General features: G+C 56.9%; 5 protein-coding genes across 5 annotated transcripts; all 5 read right to left on the bottom strand.

Moving 5' to 3' along the window:
- Nucleotides 1–3,359: 3,359 nt before the first annotated feature.
- Nucleotides 3,360–5,045, bottom strand: LSCM1_01112 (uncharacterized protein; the record flags this gene model as incomplete). Its single annotated transcript, XM_067318738.1, has 1 exon — nucleotides 3,360–5,045. One exon carries the CDS (start codon nucleotides 5,043–5,045, stop codon nucleotides 3,360–3,362), a length of 1,686 nt encoding a protein of 561 aa, XP_067174843.1.
- A 3,957-nt stretch (nucleotides 5,046–9,002) lies between these two features.
- Nucleotides 9,003–10,268, bottom strand: LSCM1_01113 (uncharacterized protein; the record flags this gene model as incomplete). Its single annotated transcript, XM_067318739.1, has 1 exon — nucleotides 9,003–10,268. The coding sequence occupies one exon, from the start codon at nucleotides 10,266–10,268 to the stop codon at nucleotides 9,003–9,005; it is 1,266 nt and encodes a 421-aa protein (XP_067174844.1).
- Nucleotides 10,269–11,020: 752 nt separating this feature from the next.
- Nucleotides 11,021–11,686, bottom strand: LSCM1_01114 (uncharacterized protein; the record flags this gene model as incomplete). The annotated part of the gene is made up of 1 exon (XM_067318740.1): nucleotides 11,021–11,686. One exon carries the CDS (start codon nucleotides 11,684–11,686, stop codon nucleotides 11,021–11,023), a length of 666 nt encoding a protein of 221 aa, XP_067174845.1.
- A 1,010-nt stretch (nucleotides 11,687–12,696) lies between these two features.
- On the bottom strand, nucleotides 12,697–14,937 carry LSCM1_01115 (uncharacterized protein; the record flags this gene model as incomplete). Its single annotated transcript, XM_067318741.1, has 1 exon — nucleotides 12,697–14,937. One exon carries the CDS (start codon nucleotides 14,935–14,937, stop codon nucleotides 12,697–12,699), a length of 2,241 nt encoding a protein of 746 aa, XP_067174846.1.
- Nucleotides 14,938–16,519: 1,582 nt separating this feature from the next.
- Nucleotides 16,520–17,635, bottom strand: LSCM1_01116 (uncharacterized protein; the record flags this gene model as incomplete). Its single annotated transcript, XM_067318742.1, has 1 exon — nucleotides 16,520–17,635. The coding sequence occupies one exon, from the start codon at nucleotides 17,633–17,635 to the stop codon at nucleotides 16,520–16,522; it is 1,116 nt and encodes a 371-aa protein (XP_067174847.1).
- Nucleotides 17,636–19,881: the final 2,246 nt, after the last annotated feature.

Below are 19,881 nucleotides of genomic sequence, written 5' to 3' on the forward strand. Positions count from 1 at the left end.
AAACAGAATGCGCGGTGGATACCATGTCTACTCGACCTGCCGAGGAATAATGGCGTCACGAAAGAGGAAAGGAAGACGCGGAGGCAACACACGTGCTTTGCTGCTTATCAGTGCTGTTACTTCACCTGGCCCCTCCCGACGGCGAAAGAAACAGCAGCAACACCCCTTCCGCAACCAGGAAAAAAAGTGTTGAGATAGAGGCGAGCCCAAACGAAGAGGAAAGGGAGGAAAACAGCTACGAAAAAAAATGCAACGAATGCGCACTCGACATCGTGAATAGGGGTGGTCAGCAAGAGAGCAGAGGCGTGATTAGGGGATAGGATGGTGCCCATGGCCGGTGGTGTGCGTGTAAACTATCGGTAAAACAAAAAGACATGCAGATGCGCGCGACCCTCACGATGGTGGCGGCAAGGGAAACAAAAAATAAACAAATGAGCGCAGAGCCCAGTGGCGTGGAGCACGGTTGCATACGAGATGCGAAAAAAAAAGTGACGAGTGCGCGGCCAGTTTTGCGTAGACCGGCGCATTTGTGTGACTGATGCTAAACATCCCAGAGGATTCTGGCTGAGCGTGGCACCACCTGGCAGCCCCGAAGCGACCATGTGCCCTCGCTGTCGCCCTTTTCAGGTACTTTAGCGCTATGCACTCGTGAAGGGAGCAGGGCGAGATTTCCAGAGAAAGGACGAGAGTGCTCTGAGATAATATACATGGGCACATGCACGCTGGCTGGAGTCGACAGCGAACAGAACGAATGTGTGTGAAAGCGAAATGATGGTGAGGAGAGCCGAAGAGCTCTACTTGGCATGAATGGCAGATGCAGAGAGACAAACAGTTTTTACCTGCACGAAAGCACCAGGAGCGAGGGAGGTGACGGTGGCGAACGTGACTAGAGGGAGTGGGTAAAGAGAAGCGTTCTGGAGAGGGGGTGCGCTGTAGCTCAGGTGAGGGGGTGGAGGAGAGGATGGTGTGCGTGCACGCTCCGAAAAAAAAGCTATTTACTCAAGACTTTGCGATAGACCAGATGCGAGCCGAGAGATGCCACGCTGTAAACAGGCGCACAGTAAACAAAAGACGTTCTGTTGGCCAAAGACCAGAGGGTCACCCAGTGCGCTTTTTTATCCCCGAACCGAAAAGACGCCGAGAAGAGATGCCTTCGCATCCCTTTCTGCATCGCTTTGGCTTTATGTAGGTGTGCTGGAGGGTATGGAGGAGGGCAGAGGACTTTGTTGCGATGTGTCCGTGCCGAAGAACACCCCCCCTCCACCGCTCCGCGGCCGCCGTCGCATACGCCAAGGACTTGGGAAAGAGAGGGCGAGGAGAGGGGGCGACAAGTGGGAAGAAGAGCGAGTACAAGGGCCCAAAAGCACAACATGAAAGCGAAAAATACAGCGAAAGCGTACCCGAGTTGCTCCCAAGAAAAGAATAAAAACGTATGGGAAAGCGTGCAGAGGACGGAGAATCGCGCAACCAAAAGAAAAAACCCCTCGAGATGCCAGGAAACGGCCGACGCGGGCGTAGGCGGGTGTGCACATGCACAGAGCCGACGAGGTTGAGGGAATAGTGAGATGAAGCGAAAGAGTGTGGTACCGCTTTCAGAGCGTGATCAAAGTAGCTTGCCCTGTGTCACACCAGCACTCACGCACAGGCGCGCGCGCAAGAACGCCTCCTGCATATGAAAGGCAAAGCAGGGTCGCAAGGAGGCACTGAAGTGACGAGAGGCAGGCAAACGCGAAATTATACATACGATCCTCACACCATCCAAAGGTGAGAAAGAGGGAACACATACACCGCTACACGCAGATGAGGCCCACAAACAATAAAAACAAGGAAAAGAGGAGTTGGGGGGGGGAAGCACACAGTATAACGCCCAAGGATGACCGAAGAAAAAAAAACAGCGAAAAAGAAAGTTTAAATGGCCAAACGGAAAGTTTCAAGAGAGGGCCGATAGGCTCATCAGACGGCTTTTCCCTACGCTCATTCGTTGGCCGGCGCCCTGCGCCTCTGCTTGAGGATCAGAGATATCGCAAAGGCAAGCGATGCCTGGGCATGTCACGCGCAGGCGAGGCTCCCTTTTTTTGGCTTGGGATTCACAAATACCCCCACACCTTTGGGCCCTGCAATGATGATCGTGACTCCTATTCCACACAACCGTGACGCTCGAACGGGCCGCTAGAAGAGGGGGATGTATGCTGCGCCAAAACGCCCCCACAAAAAAAGGAAGCACCAGAGCGACAACACATTGCATACATTCATGCCGAATGCACCGCTCGAAAACGTCTCGACTACTGTGAGACAGAGGGGGAGCGGGGAAAAGGACCTTCAACATACAAACACGCAGCGCGGTTACATCGGGCTGTGCGATAGAAAAGCGATAGCTGAAGCAGAGCCTAGCAGGCGCTTGAGGCTCGGAGGTAGCGTCAACGCAGGGGATTCGGGGAAAGGGAGATGTGGAGGGAAGGGGAGGAAAGGTTGAGAAAAAGCGAAGGTGTCCACCGAGTTCTTCGCGACCGCAGCGAAAAGCAAAAGGTTTTACCCTCTTTCCAGGCCGAGAGAGGTGGTGGTGGTGATGTGTGTGTGTGTGGGGGGGGCGGGGGGGAGGGAACAGCTCCAAAGGAAGAGTGGTGGCGCTTTGTTCAGGTGCCGAGATACTTTCTAACGTAACGATGGGCATCTTTTTTTGACCACACTCTTCATGACGCCCTGCGGACCACCTCTCTCTCTTTCCCTTTCCATTCGTTCTTCATGCGACGCACCCACGTGCGATAGGCCTAAACAAGCATAGGCGGTTTCTATGCGAGTATTTGCGCGCGTGAGCCGGCGGCTGCGCCATTGTTGCCTTTACCCTGTCCATTTCTTATCGTCCATGTCTGTACAGGTTGCAGCTGCTGCGCTACATGCACCGTGCGACGTGTGCTACCGGATGCCATCTCTGTGTCTTTCCTTTTCCGAGCCAAGATGGAGCCGGGCTCCGGTAAACACAAGGCAATGCCATTGAAGGCCGAAAAACTGCCCACACTCCGAGTCTTCTCCCTTTGGGGGGTGGGTGGGTGATCCACGGTTTTGTTTGGTGGCTTTACGCTCGTCTTTCTCTCTCTTCTGTTGCGCTCATGCATTGTGCTCGTCGTTTGGCGCGGCGGCCATGATCTTGCTGGAAGAAATTCCTTCGGTGGCTGCTGTCGGCCTTTGAAGCAAGGGCGCCGGTGATGGGTGACACGGGCATCCAACGCGCCCGTCTGCGCGAACTCCCTTTGCTCACGGAAAGCGATATTGGTCGCGCCTTGCGTGCCACTCCGCAGCCTCACCCTTACTGCCGGAGATTCGTTGGATAAGAGCGCCGGCGAAGAAGTTGGCAAAACTTGTCATCCCGATGCAGCACGGTTGAAGCGCACGGTGCGCTGCATGAATGAGGGCACGTTCTCGCACTGCGACAGGCGATGAAGAAGGCCTCCAGCAGCGCACAAGCGGAGGAGCACGGCATCCTCTGGATCCTCCCAAAGGTGCGCACAATTGTCGTCCTCCGAAGCGCGGAGACTAGGAGAAGCGGCCGCGTCCTCCGCCATAGTCACGGATGACGCCGGAATCGCTCTCCTAACGTAACGTAGCTGCATCTCTCGCATCTGATGCTGCGGCGCTGCCCTCAACGCGGACCGCCGGCGCGCAAAGTCTTTTACATGAACGGTGTTGTACGGTTGAAAAATGCCGCACACCTTATTGTTGTCCACCAGGATGGTCCGTCGTAGGTCCCGGCCGATCAGGTGCAAGTCCTTCGTGTAGCCGACGTTGGTCGGCGTGCAATGATCGCGGTTCAGAACTTCAATGGCATGTGTCTTGTCACCTACGCGCTGCGACGCTGAAGCATTGCCACTGGCATTGCTGTTGAGGCGAAAGGCAATGTCGGGGAAGTCTTCCTGCAACTTCCGCAGAACCGCGTGGGCGTAAAAGGCTTTGCTGGCGGTGAAAATGACCACTTCAAAGTGCTGCACACAGAACAAAAGAAACTCTCTCAGGTGTGGGCGGTATTTCACGAAAAGGGTGTAGCCTGTCGAAGTTTTTGAAGCTGCTGCGCCTCGGGCGTCGTCGGGCGGGCAGGGCACGTCCACCTCAGCATCCGCATCATCCATGGGCACGACTGATGTGTGCAGCAGCGTTTCGTCCATGTCGAGCACCACCGTCGGCCTGGCTTGGCCTTCTGCTTGGGGGGATAGATAGGGCACAAACTTCCAGTTGAGGAACGGAGACAAGTTGATCTGGCCATCCGACAAGACGCCCTCCTCACATTGAGGATCAAGCAAGGGGCAGCACCGCACCCCTTCCGGGTCGACGCAGACGGGGAGCTCTTCCTCTGTTGCGTAAAGAGTCGGGGCGTGCGGCGGCGCGAAGATGGAGAGCTTGCTCTTGCTGCCGCTTCGGCGGCCACGCCGCAGAGGATAGGAGGGACCGCGTGGGAGGTAGGGCGCTGGAAATGGCACAGACGATAACTCAGCGGCGACGATTGCGGACTGCGCACTTAGGAGGACGCTCACACTTTCGCTGACCGCTTTAACTTTCGCCGCCGACGATGGCAGAAGCGACGCCAGAGTTTCAGCGATTGCCTTCCTTGACGGCGCGCTGTCGGGGAGGTGACTTCCCACCGACACCGCCCCTCGTGCGGGCGGCAGCACCAGCAGCGAGCTGCGGCGGTCGGCTGCAGAGGAGCCCAGCGGGCTGCAACTGCGTTCGCCGGGGGGCGCCAAGGAGGCAGCGCTGCTCATCGACGAGTCAATGGTGCTATTGATGATGTAGGCACTGTCGGCGTCCTTGCCCTGGTGCGGTAAAAGACCATCCTGTGAGGCGCAACGATAGGGGCAGGCGCGCCGCAGCGCGCAACCGGGCAGAGGCGCTGCGACCTCGAGCAGCGAACGCACGTTTACTGAGGCAAATGCGCTTCCGGTGTCTCCCAGGACCGCGGACCGCGTCAGCGGCGGTCGCACTGGCATGGCGAGCACGGCAGCACACTCGCAAGGCCGGCACGGACCAGTTACGGCGATGGACGAACATGCAGGCATGTGAAGGATGAGTTCTATCCTGCAAGCACCCTGAACAGTAGCAGAGTAGCGGACAAAAAGAGAGCTGATCGCTTTCTCCGTTGCTTCGACGGAGAACAGGTGTTCGAGGAGAGGACACAGGATATCACGCCCACACAACACAAAGAAAGCGAACGGCCTTTTATCCTCTCAGGGAGGTTGCTGGGGTCTTTACCTGTTCGTCTGCTTCTGTTGCACTTTGTCCTGTTGGCGTACCCTCGTGCAGACTAAAATCCCTTTTCGTGTTACTCAAAAGACGTAAAGATAAGCGAGATTCTGAGTGCAATAGAGCTCAGCGCCCCGGAGCGGAGGAGAGAGGTCGGAGGGTCTCCAGAGAAAAAAAACGACGGTACGCTCAAAAGAATAGGCAAGAAGCAAAGCCTGCCACCCTTTCCTCCCCCCACAGAGCACAAAGATGCCAACAACACACACACCACCACCACCACACAAAAAAAAGAATACGAATTGAGAAAATGAGACAAGGAGAAAGAAAGAAGCACTGTGCTGCACTTTGGGTGAGTATGCGTTCACAGACTGTTTTCTTTTTGCGCTTTACTTTTTACACTGGTGTAGAGATCCCCCTTTTTTCGGCCTTTTCGTTGTTTTTTTTATTTTCCGCCTCACCTTTCCTCTCCCTATGCCGTCGCCCAGGGCAAAGACCGTGACGGGGGGGGGGGTAAGGCCTCAGGCAAGGCTACACGTAAGTGCGCGCGATCACACTCTCGAGCAAAACGCGCGGAGAGAGGTGGCAGGGGCGAATATGAAACGGTGGAGGGAAAAAACAGAGGGCTGAGAGAGCGAGACGACTAAGTCAAGGAGGCGCAAATATATATATATATATATATATGAGCAGACGCCCCCACACTCCCAAAACGACACACACACACACACAGAACGAAGAAAAAAAGACAGAAGGGAACGAATTGAGAAAACCGTCACGACTGATCTCAGGAACAAAGAAACGAAGGAAAATGAGAGAGAGTCAGAGAGAAGGAAGAAAAGCCCTAAAGAGGAGGAAAGGAGCATACACGTAAGGCGAGAACAGTCAAAGGTGCGGCGGAGCGGAGAGTCAGAGAAGTAGCCAACGCACACTGAAATAAATACATGCAGGGAAGGGAGCAACGCAACGGGAAAAAAGAAGAATCTCGACAGGAGAATACCAAAAGAAACGGCAGCGAACTCGAAAAGCGAAAAAAAAACGAAGAGGGAAAAGGGGGTGGGGAGACGGATAGAAGGGATGTGCTTTCAACTGCACCAGCCCTCTTTTGTAAGGGGCCTCTGCGTTGCACCTACAACAGAACCGGCTGAACACGAGGAACAGCGTTGCACTCTGGCTAACACACACACACACACACAAGCACACAAACGGACGGACACACGCACGCAGGCGCAGATAGGAGAGGGCTCAAAATCTACTGGCTGGATCTCCAATCTCTTTCTCAGTCCATTGCACCGCCTTCGCCACTGAGGCATACGCAGACACGCACGAGGACGGCGTGTGTGGGTGGGGGGAGGGAAGGGCCAAGAAGTTTTCGTAAAACAACGGCAGGAGGGAAAGGAGGAGGTGTAGTCGGGGCAGCGAGACTCGGGCACACGACAGAAGGCAGCAAAAAAGGAAGAGCGCCACTACACACACGAGAAAACGCGAAAAGAGAGCACCGATACTTCGCTTGCCCAGACAAAGAGCGAAAAGAAGGGAGCGCAATGCAACAGAGAGGAGGAGAAGCACACAAAAGCGAGTGGAAGTGGACACACAAAAAACAATGGTGCCACGGGCAATAAGAATACGAGAAAATACGCAAGAAAAGAATAACAGAGTACGTGTGAGCAAAAAGTTGAAGGTTAGGGAAAGCCTGTGGGGAGGAGGTGAGAGGTAAGGTGGAGAAGAGTGATGGCGGGGTTGGCTCGAAGACGCGCGAGCAGAAGAAGGGGGAGAGGTATGTACCAAAACAAGAGCAAATACGCAGACACACACGCACGCGCATAGAGACCGAGTCAGCTTCTGAAGAGCGAGAAGGGGGCCGAGGGGATCGAGCGCTATGGGTAAGGTGGGCAGAGGGCTTGAAGAGAAGGAAGAAAAAAGACGCAATCGTAGGGTTGGTCGAAGAGAGATGAATAGGCAGTTATAAAGAACTCTACATGAAGGCGCACGCAGTATACACCAGCAAGGGGGAGAGAAGGGGGGTTATGATTGCGACCGTCAGAGTGCGTGACAGAACGCTGAAACGCACCACGTATCTTGCTGCTGGAGGAAGGGGCAGTACAAGTGTTGGGCGGATGCGTAACCGAGAAGGAAAGTACAAAACAGAGGGAAAGGGGGAGAAGAGGGGAGAAACGTGACTAAGTGGCGTTGCTTCCGTTTGAGTTCGCCGATTTCTCGTCGCCACAGCGCCCTGATTCGTTTGGGGCCGATAAGTTGTGGGCCCACAGCAGCAGCAATAGCAGCGATAGAAGCGCCACCAACGAGACAAAGACGCGGGAGTGCTTCAAAGGCAAAAAAGAAGACAGACAAATAGAGGGGTATGCCTCGCTGGTGACGAAGAGCACACGGGAGGAGTGAAAGCCACACCAAGACGAGGGAAAGCAGCGTGACACGAAGAGAGTAACGAAAAAAATATCACACCACCACCTTAGCACGCCGTCACGAAACAAGCAGCCTTAACGCCCCTTCACCTTCCTTCAGAAGTTAAGCGCCGCAAGGCAAATGAGACGAACGCAAAGAATGCGAAGGGCAAGGAATGCGTGCGACAAAGATCGCGGAAGGGAAGTTGGTGGAAAAAAAATAGTGAGGCCCCGGCGCGCACCCCGTCTCCCCATTCCTATCCCCTCTACTCTCTTCCCTATTTTGTTCTTCTTTCGTGCAACGTGTAAGGCGCGCAAACGAATGATGTTTATGCGTGTATGTGTGCGCCTAATCCCTTCGCCAGTGTACTTGACAGCTTCTGCGTGTCTTTTGGTGTCTCCCCTCTCTTTTCTCTCTGTGGGATGCTGGGCGCGTGAGAAGAAAGAAGGGCGGAGGGGGGGCAGCACACCGATGTGTGCGTGGGAAGGGTGACGAGGGCAACAAGTCGTTCACGTACGCACACTCTGCACGTACACAGGCACGCGGACGGAGAGAGATGATGCGCGCGAAAAGGCTAACAGCGCTACCAGACACACCTCTGTTCGGCAATCGTTCAAGAGAACGACGTAATAGGGGAGAGAGGGGTATGCCGGGAGGTGTGTGTGTGTGTGTGTGTGCTAAGCGACAGGAGAGTGAGAAGTGGAGGGGCAGAGGGGTGGCGCGCGAAAATGTTTCGCTGTAGGAAACCAAAGTGAGAGTGAGCTCAGCACTTTTTTCCTCTGATGGTGGTGTTCTTTCTTTACTTGGGCGGATAGGCACCAAAGGCAGGCGATGCGTGTTGACCAAGTAGTACAGGAGACGCACATGTGTGTACGAGTGCGTGTGTAGTGGTATTCGGTGTACGTGGATGACGCAAGTACGCAGTAACAGTCGTTGCACAGAATGGAAGCAGAAGCGAGGGAGCAGAGTTGGAAGGATGAACGTCGATAGAGAGCGGAAAGGATGAGCACGTGCGAGAAAGTGATCGACGTCTGCGATGAGCAGGGGTTGTGGCGAGGGAGGCGAGTAGGCAATCAGCCACGCCTTCCTCGCCTTCACAGAGGAAAGCGCGGCAGCCACTTCACTTCTCGTGTAGATATGAAAATGAAAAAAAACAAGCAGAGCTCTCTCTTTTTTGTTGTCCTCGAAGAGCGCCGATGACCAAGACATCGCGAGCGCTGTCTCAGTGGACGCACCACCGTTCCTGTCATTCTGTGGTGGTCGTTTCTCCAATGTGCTTCGTGGAGCAGGTATGCCCTTGCCTTTTTTCCTGCGTGTGGTACGCCATCAACCCGTTCTCGAGCTCACCGGTGCGCGCTGGCCTCTAAGCGTTCGTATCACATGGAGTACTGGGCGAGCATGGCAGCGTAAGGCTCCAGCAGCATAGCCCAATACGTGTCGGCACACAGCAGCGCTGACATAGACGGGACCAATGCCGTCGTATCTGCAGATGCTTGCTGCAAAAGCTCAACCTCAGCCCAGGCGCACGATTCACCACGAGTTCGTGCTGCGGCTACGGCGGCAGACATATGAGAGGCGATGATGCCGTCGCAAAGTGGCTGCGCCTGCGCGGCGGCGGGCGTGACGCAGGCAGCGCCACTTTCCGAGCGCGAGAGGTGGGCAATGAAGCTGCGAAGGAGGAGTGCTTCGCCAGTTAGTGGCGGAAGGTCTCCTGCACTGTTGTCACACTGCTGCACGGCCGCATCCTGTGCAGCGCGCAGTACGGAGGCCCACACACTCTCTGGAAAGTCTTGGCAATATCCACGAAGGAGCGCAAAGCACCAGTAGGCAGCCTCCTCACGCACGAGTCCCACCGCCGTGGAGCTCGGCGTCGCCACCGCAGGGGATCTCTTCACCAAGAAGTCGAACAAGTCGTCAGCGTTGGTGCTGCCGGCAGCCGCACCTTTCGATGCGGAGCCGCTGAGCCGCTGTAGCAGTGGTATCACCACCTGCTGCCAGCACCGAAAGACATCGAGGACGAGGGCAACACCGAGGCGCTCGTTGCCGCCGTCGCTGTCTGGCGCTACATGAGCCCAGCGGAGGCGCCCCCCAAAGGACTTGACAAGGCCACGTCCAGTGAGAAAGCGATCGCAATGCAGCGCTAAACAGTGGCATACATCCGCCTTCACAGCATCCTCCTTGTTGGCGAAGGCCGCGTTTACGGGCCAGAAGCAATCGCTCATGTCTAAGGCAGCCGACGTCGATGCCGCCACAGTCAAACCTTCCTCTTGCGCAGCGTCCTGTGCCAGGGGTAGGGAAGAGGTCGCCTTTAAGCTGCTCTTGCTCATCCCCCCCAGGCTGGCAGACGAGGGCAAGCTCACGAAGGATGACAGCAGCACCTGAAGGGGGAGGGTGATATCTACCAATGCAGTCATTGCTTCGGGTAGGGCAGACTCACCTGTCTTGGAATGCCACAGGCGGCGCAGCTCATCCCCCTCCATGCTGCAGAGAACTTGCGCGACTGAGCGCGTTATCAAGCCAAGATGGTGCTTTCGTACATACGCAGCGGTTGCGGCGTCCATCCGTGTACTCGTCGCTCCAGGAGCGCAAACTTTCGCATTAGCCTCTGTCACCCTCGGGGCACTCCCAGCCTTGACAGGCATTCGGCAAGGGCGCTAGGCGGGGAGGGAACGAAAGAGTTGGTGTGTGTGTGCGCGCGCCTCTATCTGAAGGTGCGTTTACAGGGGTCGGTGGCGTTAATGTCTTGCTACGCACACCATGGGGACGCTCGAATTCAATGCAGGAGAGAGCCCCCATTCACACAAAAGCGCGCACACAGGGAGAGAAAACAACAAGGCGAGCAGAAAAGAAAGGGCCTGTGGAGACAAGAGTCATGTAGCGTGTGGGAAGATGACGCTGCGGGAGGAAACTTACCTCCTTGTGCTACGTTTCCACATGCCAGAACGCAGCACTGCTCCAAAGAAGCGAGCCACACCCCGCCATCGCAGCTTCTTTGGCCCCACCACGTGATCGTGCGCACGATATATTGTGCGTTCCCCATCACCTCTTCTACCCTCTCCTTTGCATCTTTGTTGCTGCTTCAGGAATATTACTTCTCGCATACGCAGTTAGTAACGCGCATGCTCACATGGGCACCAATCGCGTTACACGATGACTTATATAAGCGGAGGGCCTACCCCTAGAGAGGCACACTAACAAACGACACGAAGACGTCGCTGCAGAGGAGCGCAGCGGCATCACTCAAACTGCGGAGACAGGGGCACGGAGAGAGGAAGCATCGAAAGGAGGAGGGGTAGCGCACACGAGCCGAAGCCTCTCCACTGCTGTGCCCCGTCGGTTTCTCCACTTCATCTCCGTCGCCACCAGACGTACCACGTAGCCTATACACCTCGGACTAGAATGCGTTATTGACACGGTTCATGACAGCACGAATGCGCGTGTACACTTTCGCCGCAGGGCTGCCACGGATCAAATCGCAAATGGCATCCCTCGCCACTCGAATGTTCTGTGTCGTGCCCATGATCCAGATCTTCGTGTCGGCGAGCACAATGCGGGTGCGGGTGACGTTTTCGATTGTGTACTTCGTCTTTCCATGTGAGCCGCTGATTCGGCCGATGCAGCGAGATAAGTTGTCGCCCTGCAGATTCGCACGCACGTCCTTGATTTCAAATCCTTCAATGTAGACGTCGTCCATACGCAGCAGTGCCACCGCGTCACGCACGTCAAAGCCAGCAATGACGGCTTTTACAAAGTCCTCTGCCTTCTGCAGCATCACTTTGCCGGCGGCGACGCTCTGATCGCCCTCGGCAGTGGATGTAGTAGGTGACGTGCGGAGGTCCACGCAGCGGGTCTTGAGGTTCATGCGGATTTCAAGCTTGCACTGCTCCACGATCGGTGTGTACACCTCCATCCACACTTTCTTGAGTGGAGGAAAGCGGTGATGTGGAATCTTAATGCTGCGCGTTTCGCGCACAAACGAAACAGCGGTGGCCTTCGCGACCAGCGGCTTTGTCCCACCCTCCGCCACGGAGGAAGTTGCCTCCACAGCGTCAGAGGGCATCTGCACGCGTGTTTTGTAGGTCTTTAGCCGATAGCACCTCGCCGACGAGGAGGAGGGGTGAACGACCCTGGTGTGTGCGTCTGCGTGTTTGTGAGAGCCGGCAGAGCTGCTGTGCACTGCTGCACTATTCTTTTGCACTACTCAGAAGTTCGCGGCAGTGATAAGGAGAGGACAACAGAGCGTAGATGAGAACATCGCCGTCGACGAAAGGTCCGCGCAGAAGCGAGCGCGCGACGCTGCACGGAGGCGCAGAAGAGTGAGAAAGGGGAGAAAAGAGACGAGCGCAACAGCGCCGCTTCTCCGCCCGAAGATGAGCTCTCTTCCTTTGAGCTCACGGCTCTATTCCTCATCATGGACGCGTTGCCGCGGTCGCAGCAGCCGCAGGTGGTGATGGCTTACCAGAGAGCGAGAGAGAGAAATCGGCTCTCACAGGACCACCACTCCGCTTCTTCTTCTTTCTCTTTGTGCCCTTTGTATACAGGAAAAGGCCGGGACGGAATAGCAAACAAGAAGTCGGCCAAGAAGTGTAAAGAGCGCGTGGAAGGAGGGAGTGAGTGAGGTGGTAGTGGTGGTGGTGGTAGGGGGGGCGTTGCGTTGGCAAAGAAAAAGCTGTGGTGATGCACTGCAGCACTGCCAGTGAGTCTCTAGTCTAACAAGATAAAAATGGTATGAGAGTTGCCCGTGAAGGTGAGCGAAGAAAAACAAAAAAGGTGGAAAAAAGGCAAAAGGGATGCGGCACTCAGCTCGAGATGTACACGCCGTACCGTCCATCTCGCAGAGCCCGAGAAGCGCATTGCCTTCGGGCCAGACGTAGACGGTCGGAGATGCAGAGGGCACGACGTGCCTGCCTTCGCGTGCGCGTGTGCGTTTACGCTCGCAGCGAGGTCTGCCACAACGAGAGAGCCTCAGGGCGGAAGCGCGCAAGACTTGTGCCTCGGGTCTCTCTCTCTGGCGTGTCTCCACTTCCCCATTCCCGTTCGCTCACCGCCCAACCCTTAAAGACAAATGAGCTAATCGAGGGCGAAGCGGGCGATCACTTGATTGTCACGCTCGCTCTCTGAGTCGCTGGCCTTGGCTGGTGTGTACTGGGCTGCGTCCCGAGCACCTTCTTTGAGCGCACTCGCAGCGGTCATATTCGAATCGTTGGAATGCGCGGCGGGTGTGTCGCTCACGTACGAATCCACTGGTGAGCCCGGCGTCGCCACGGCCGGTCTTTCTTCGTGATCGACGACGCCCTGCCTCAGCGAAGCGCCTTCCTCGGCCACCGCCGCTGCCTCACTCTCTGCAGCAGAGGAGAAGCCTTTGGCCAGGTGCCTCGCCTTCGCGCCGGCTGCCGAGAGTGTGGAGGATGCACAGCAAAGAGAAGCACCGCGCGGACGGGCCAGTGAGTGCACCGCGTCTTCCCTTACAATTGGCGACGGGTCCGCGACTCTGTCTGGGAGAGGTATCACGCGCGCAGCAGAATTTGCCGCCGTCGGCTTGGCCACCCTGCGAGACTGAGTGACGCTCTCTTCCGCAACATGGGGTGGGAGGACACGTGGCGGGACGCAGTCCTGCGGCGGCACCCGCACATCGGCTCCAGCCGCTCCACTGCACAAGATCGCCCCGCCATCCTCCACGCCAGTAGCCGAGCGCGCAGCGCCCACCGGCACCGGCATTGTATTGAAATCACCGGCGTCATCCTCGAAGCGCATGCTGCAACCAAGCTGGGGTGTCGGTATATGATACATCGTGGACGTCGAGGAGGCAGATATGGGATGTGTGCGGGGCAGTGACACGGCAGGGCAAGCAGGAGCAGGATGTCCCTCTACCGGTACACACCTCACTTTGACCGGCTGCGTTGCGGAGCCGAAAGCGACACCCGTTGCACTGACCTTTTCTTCAGCAGCGCCGCTTCGTATCGGCGTTGCATTGACACTGTCATTATACGCCGAGGGCGATGGTGCACCGGCGAAGCCGGCGGAGGCACGGTGCCCGCGCACTCCTGTAGCGTTCCAAAGGTGGCTGTAGCGTGGACGACACGTCGAGGCAAAACTACGACCGTACAAGCTCTCCTCGTCTACGCCTCGCATGCTGCCGTGATGGGTGCTTTGTCCACAGCTAGCCGAAGTGCCGCGCGCCACTGCCACCTCCAGCTGTCGGAGGTGACGGTCAAGGCAATCGACGCGGCCCGCCATGGCGTGCAGGGAATCTGAAAGACGAGCCACCTCTTGGATGAGTCCATTAACGACGAGGGTGGCATTTGGAGCCGTGCCGCTCTGCTTGTCGTCACTACTACCTGCCTCAACGGTGAGCATCGCTGTCTGCAGAGAGGAGCACTGTATAAGCATCTCGAGCCTATTCACATCACGCCGGCAGACGCGGACTTCGCTGCTGCGGCCCACCGCATCCTCCATCAACCGCCTCACCTCTTCCATGCAGTTGGCTGCTATGTCTGATGTACTCCTAAGCTTTTCCTGTATCTGCTCGACATGGTTCTCGAGTGTGCGAAGCTGCGCCTGCAGCTCCTGCATCTCCTTGTGTACTGATCGACTCGTCATCTGCTGCCACCGCCGCAGATCGTGCTCCAGAGTTTCGAGCACCTCCTGCATGTGCGTCTGCTGCCGACGAAGAGCCTCGCGAACTTGCTGTTCCTGGCGATCGTCCATGATGACGCGCTGACGCTTCACAGCAAGTACGTCCTCTCGCAGACGCTGCAACTCTTCACTATACGCCGAGATTTGGCGCTGCACAGCGTTCTGGTGCGCCTCCATGTCACGTTTCGACGCTTCCTGCGCGGCCGCAAAGGCACTGCAGATGTCTGCTCTATGCACGTCTGCCTGCTCCATCCCGTCCCTTGCGGCCTTCTCAACTTTACCTTGACGGACGCGGACTTCTTCCATACTGCCGCGCAGACTTAGCAACTGCTGCTGCATCTGGGCTTCGACGAGGGGGGCGACGAGGCTCGAAAGATGTGCGCGTACCCATGGGGAAAGCTCAGCAGGCTCCACGCTTTGGGCAAGGCCATCTCGCACCTGTGGCTGCCCGAGTGGCGCATCGGCCGAAGTCGAGGGGAAGAGGTCGGCCCGGCCCGAAGCATTGCGCGGATAAAAGTGCAAGGGCACCCCCATGCGCACCTCTGCAGCCGTGCGGCCAAGCTCGTGCCGCGCGCGTGACGTCTTGAAAAGAAGCCCGTCCAGCTCCTTGTTCACCTCCTGCAGCCGCGCGGTGAAGCGCTCATCGTCGCGGCGGGCGTCGATGTAGTAGGACATGGGGACCAGAGAGTGGGGTGCGCCGTTTTTTCTTGGTTGTTTGCATGCCAAGACGGCCACGAGAACCGCGCAAGAGGCAACAGTGCCAGCAAGTTTTCCTTCTTGACCACACCACCAACTCGTCTTCACGGCGATGGCGTGAGGACGGAAGGCGGGAACGACGGAATAGGTCGCGGCAAGGGTGAGCCGCGTAACGGAGTGAGGATGAGAAACGTTCATACGCGTCACACCGACAGAAGAGGGACGTGCCAGCAGGTCGAAGAGGAGAAGCGATGAATCAGTTCGGCGCTGCACGGGAGATCCTCCACGGCTTCCGTCATGGTTGCTCGTTGAGCCGCATGCCGGCATATTCACCGTGGCATAGTCTACACAATGGGTGACCTTCGACATGAGCTGTTTATGATAAGCTTCGAAAAGTTGTCACCCTCGTGGGTACCATTGCTTTAAATTTCTGTCCTCTGTCTTTTGCTGCCCTTTCCTCAACGCTTTCCCTCCATCTCCTCGGCCTCTTCATCTACCCGCATCTTTCCTCACACGTGCTCTCACGCGCCCGCACCCACGCACAGGCACGTAAGCACTGGAGCGGTGCCACACACGTGTGAAGCAAGAGGTGCTCAGAAAGAGAGTCATCTACGCAGACGAACAGAAACGTGGAGCAAAGAATGCAGCAACTGGGAAGGAAAGGGAAAGCAAACGAAGCTAAGCCGCAAGGGTGCGTGGAAGTTTCGCTCTTTAGTCTTACACATGCTTCTATCAGGGGATGGGGTGCGAACACACACACGTGTGGAGAGGAGAAGCGGATAAGCCTCAGCTTCACACCCTCGCCCACTCAGTGCACTGCTTCGCGACGAAACCACCACCCTTATTACCCTGACCGCCGCTTCTCTCTTGCAAGAACGCCCACATAAAACACAAACAGCAGTCACAAAGCGACAGCGAGCACATGGGCACCGCACGAGACGAAGAATACAAGTATGAGGTGGAGGGCCATCGGCAGCGCAGTCGCCGCTGAGCCTTACCTTTCTCCCTCTCTATGCGCATGCTGCCACGCATATAAGGCACCGTGAGCACAGGCGCGCAGTTGCCGGCGGCAGCGCAACTCACACGCTTCGGCCTGGAATACAACAGAAAGACCCCGCGAGACGAAGGTGAGGCAGCGGAGAGAGCGGGGTGAGGGTCAGGAGAAGATTATACGGCAGCCAAAATCGTACAAGTCAGCGACACGAAGAGGAAGAGGAGGAGGGGATAGGGCCGATGAGCGCCGCACAAAAGCACAGGAGGCGAGATGAAAGGTGTGGCAAAAGAAAGGGATGCAGGAAGGCGAAACGGCATTCCAGGTAGCGCGTCGTCCGTGCGCCCTATGAATGGCGGGTGCCTTCTTCTGAAGCTAACCCTCCCCCTTCCCCGCTCTGTCTCTACACCTTATCGCATGTGATTGTGGTTTCTCCGCCCAGCAGCCGGAGCACTAGCATTGGCGCTTGCTGGTGCCTGAAAGAGCAAGGCCAGCCCCATCTGTATGCACTGCCGTGCTCCTGGTCGTAACGGTAACCTCAGTAGCCTTTCACTTTCGCCGCACCTTCGGCTACTGCCGACAGCGCTTCTCCTCCAGATGCCGCTTTTTAGCGTCGTATGCCGCCTTCTTCACATCCTCCTTGTCCCTCTTCTCCTTCTCCTTGATGGCCTTGAGCTGCTGCTTGCGCTCCTCAAAGTTCTTGGGGTACCCCTCGGGTCGTGGACGCCATACGAGCGGCTTGGCGGCCATGTTGTACTTGCTCCGGTCGTAGGAGTCGCTGAGGTACTCACTGAGGTGCGGTGGGAATAAACTCGGGAACGCCTCACAGACGCTCGGTTGCGCCTCCGTCCACAGAAACTCTAACTTGGTACGGGTGACGGAGTCGATGACTGGAAGGATAAGTTTCCACAGCACGGAGAAAAGCTTCGGCGGGTTGATGCACACCATTTTGCCCAGCCGCTCCGGGTAGTGGTCCTGAATCACTCGGATGACGCTAACACTGGCGGATGGCTTGCAGTCGTGCAGGTGCGAGTACGTTTCAAAGTCGGTCACACAGACCCACTTCTCGACCCCCACAGGCATCATGCGAATCAAGTGGTTGAAAGAGCATACCATGTGCCGCAGCGGATTCTTGCGGTCCGGGCCCCAGCGCATCGACATGAACATGACGGGGCGGTGTTCCTTGTCCCAGCCGATGAACTGGCCCATGTGCTGATTCGGGTTCCCCAAGCAGGTGTCACACTGCCACGTCTCCGACCCCGTTTCCTTCCACCACTTGACGGTCTTTTCCAACATCGAAAACGCCTCACTGACGTCGAAGCTACGAGCAGTCAGGTAGCGGAGACAGAGCCAATTGTCAAACTTGTTCTCCTCGTACCACGGGGCAGCACTGACCATCTTCGTGAGCTCATGGAGCCTTTTCTGCTGTGCTTCTTTGAGCTCTCCATAGCGCTCCTTCCACGTTTTCACGACAGCGGGGGGCCGGATCTTGTCCACCTCGTCTGAGCTCGAGAGAAAATACGGGATCTGGAAAGCGTCGTTCTGCTTCGGGAACAGAAAGCAGTCCTTTGGCAGATTCAAATTCGCCTCCACTGTCGACACGGTCGAGCTGGAGGTGGCCGCATTGCTGTCGGATGGCGTCGGCGGCATGTTTGCCTCTGTCGAGGGGCCCTTGCTCGACGGCATCGCATAAGCTGCTGCTGGCTCTCGCGTGTACCGTCACCTTTAGAAAGGGTGCGTGTGTGTGTGTGTGTGTGTTGGGGTTGGGGTGGAGCCGCTCGTTCGTGATGCGCGAGTATAGCGGGTAGCAGAGGCAAAAACAGAAATCAAAGGAATTGTTGGCGAGCGCTGACGATGCCAACGAACGTGCATGACACACGCCATTACATGGTGGGCGGCGCCTCCCAGCTGTCAGGTTTTCTGCTTCCGTGGAAAGGTGTACCGCCCATCTACTATTCGCTCTAGCCCTCGACACCTCTAGCGGTGGTGAAGTGATTAACGAGAGCTCGGTTCATTGCAACACATCGTCGGGCAACAGAACGCACGAGCAGTCAAATTGCCTGCCCCCTTCTTTTTCCACGCCCAAAGGGCCTGTGCCGTGGTGGGTCATCGAAGCGAGTGGGTACAAGAGAGAGAGAAAGAGAGCACGCAAGCACTTCTTCGAATCATTCGACTCCTCAAGGTGAGCAGTGCACAGAGTATCATGACGCGAAAGGCGAAGGAAAAGAGAAAAAAAACAGATCCATTTTCGAGAAAGAGGGCAGTTTGCCTGTCAAGGATGCTCCTTTCGTCGCAGGTTATGTTGCGATGGGCTTCAAGTAGTTCCATCTTAGTGAACACATGCTGAAAACAACAACAAAAGGGAGGAAGCATCTTTCTACACCGCCATGTGACCCGAGGGGCTGGCTTCACACCAGCTTCGACCACACACACTCACACAACCGCGCCAACAGAGACAGGTACCAATGCACACAGCTAGGGCACGCAGTTGATAACATCAGTGACACAGCGTCATGGAGAAAAGGTGATCGACTCTATTCACGGTTCCAGTGTTGAGAATCAGAGGATGGTCAGACACGCCCGCAATTTGGTCATGCCGGCGTTTTGCCTCATTCTCACTTTCCATAGCGAACGGGGCAGTTCGTCACAGCAGCAAAGAGAGTTGTACGCGCGGAAGCGGAGCGCAGACGCGCGAAGCGGCGATATGCTGAAACCATGCCGCATAAGACAATTAAAAAAAACACCGTTAGGTGGAACGAAAAAATTGTACATGGGAGGCACCGCAATTCCGTTGGGGAGGGTCGTGCCTCCAGGACCGAGCACCAGCAGCCACTCAACAGCACTTCAGAAGCTTTAATTCCAGGGACAATGCAGAGTAGCAGCGCCACAAAAAGCATACGCTTAGGTACACTGCGAGGCGCACCATCGCCGATGAACCTGTCAAAATGACCTCAGTAGGCCCCGCCGCAACACTCATCATCCGCATGAGAAACATTCGTCTTAGTACGTCCCATCCTTTTCCCAAGACACCCACTCCACCGGCACGGTGGGGCCTCCGCCTGGTGCTGCCGTGCGTGCGTGTGGGTAGGCGGCGCCCAACCAGGCGCCATGCACGACACACTCCGTGAATCTCGCGTACCGTCCGTGCTGCATGGCATGCTCCCCGCCGAGTGCCTACACCGCTGCCCCCCATCCGGACGACAGGCTGTGGGCCCCTTTGTGCGCTGGCATACGCCCATCCGCGCGCCCGTCCCGCTTGGCACACCCCCACGCCCTCCAAAGGAGGGGGGGGGCGTGCCAGCGCCGGGGATCGCGCAATGCACCGGTGAGCTGCCCAGACACGTCCCCGGAGATCTCGACGGAAAGAAAGGGGTGGCGGCTGTGCGCAGGCGCTGCCGCCCGCTGCGGAGGTGGTGTGCGACATCCAAGCGAGGCACAGATGCCGGAAGCATGGCGCGAGCACCGCGCCTTGCACGATTCGACGACAGACGGCTCGGCCTGGAGGACCCGCATCTCGTCGCCTTCACACACACGTGCGGGTTCAGCCATTGCGGTATACGGCCATCGAATGGCGTACACCTTCTCGCACGGTGCAGTTTCTAAAACAAAGATATTTATCTTTTTACATGTGAAAAGGACACCTCCCCCTCGTATGTGGGGGTGATTGTCCAGTACCCACGCGGCGCCGAGGCAAGGCAGCCCCACTGCCCCTACCGATGTCGAGCGACTCTTGGCGCTGAAAGGGCCGCGGACGCAACGGCATCGGCAGGGGCAGTGGGGCTGCCTTGCCTGGGCGCCGCGTGGACGGATTATGGGGTAGATGCTGTGCGCAGATGGCAGAGTCGGTGCAGCGCTGACGCGCGTGTGTCGAGTGGTGGGGACCTCGCGGGGTGTATGGCCCGGAATGGCCCCGGCAAGTAGAGGGAGTGCCA

This window comes from Leishmania martiniquensis, chromosome 35 (assembly GCF_017916325.1).
Source record: "Leishmania martiniquensis isolate LSCM1 chromosome 35, whole genome shotgun sequence".
NCBI lineage: Eukaryota > Euglenozoa > Kinetoplastea > Trypanosomatida > Trypanosomatidae > Leishmania > Leishmania martiniquensis.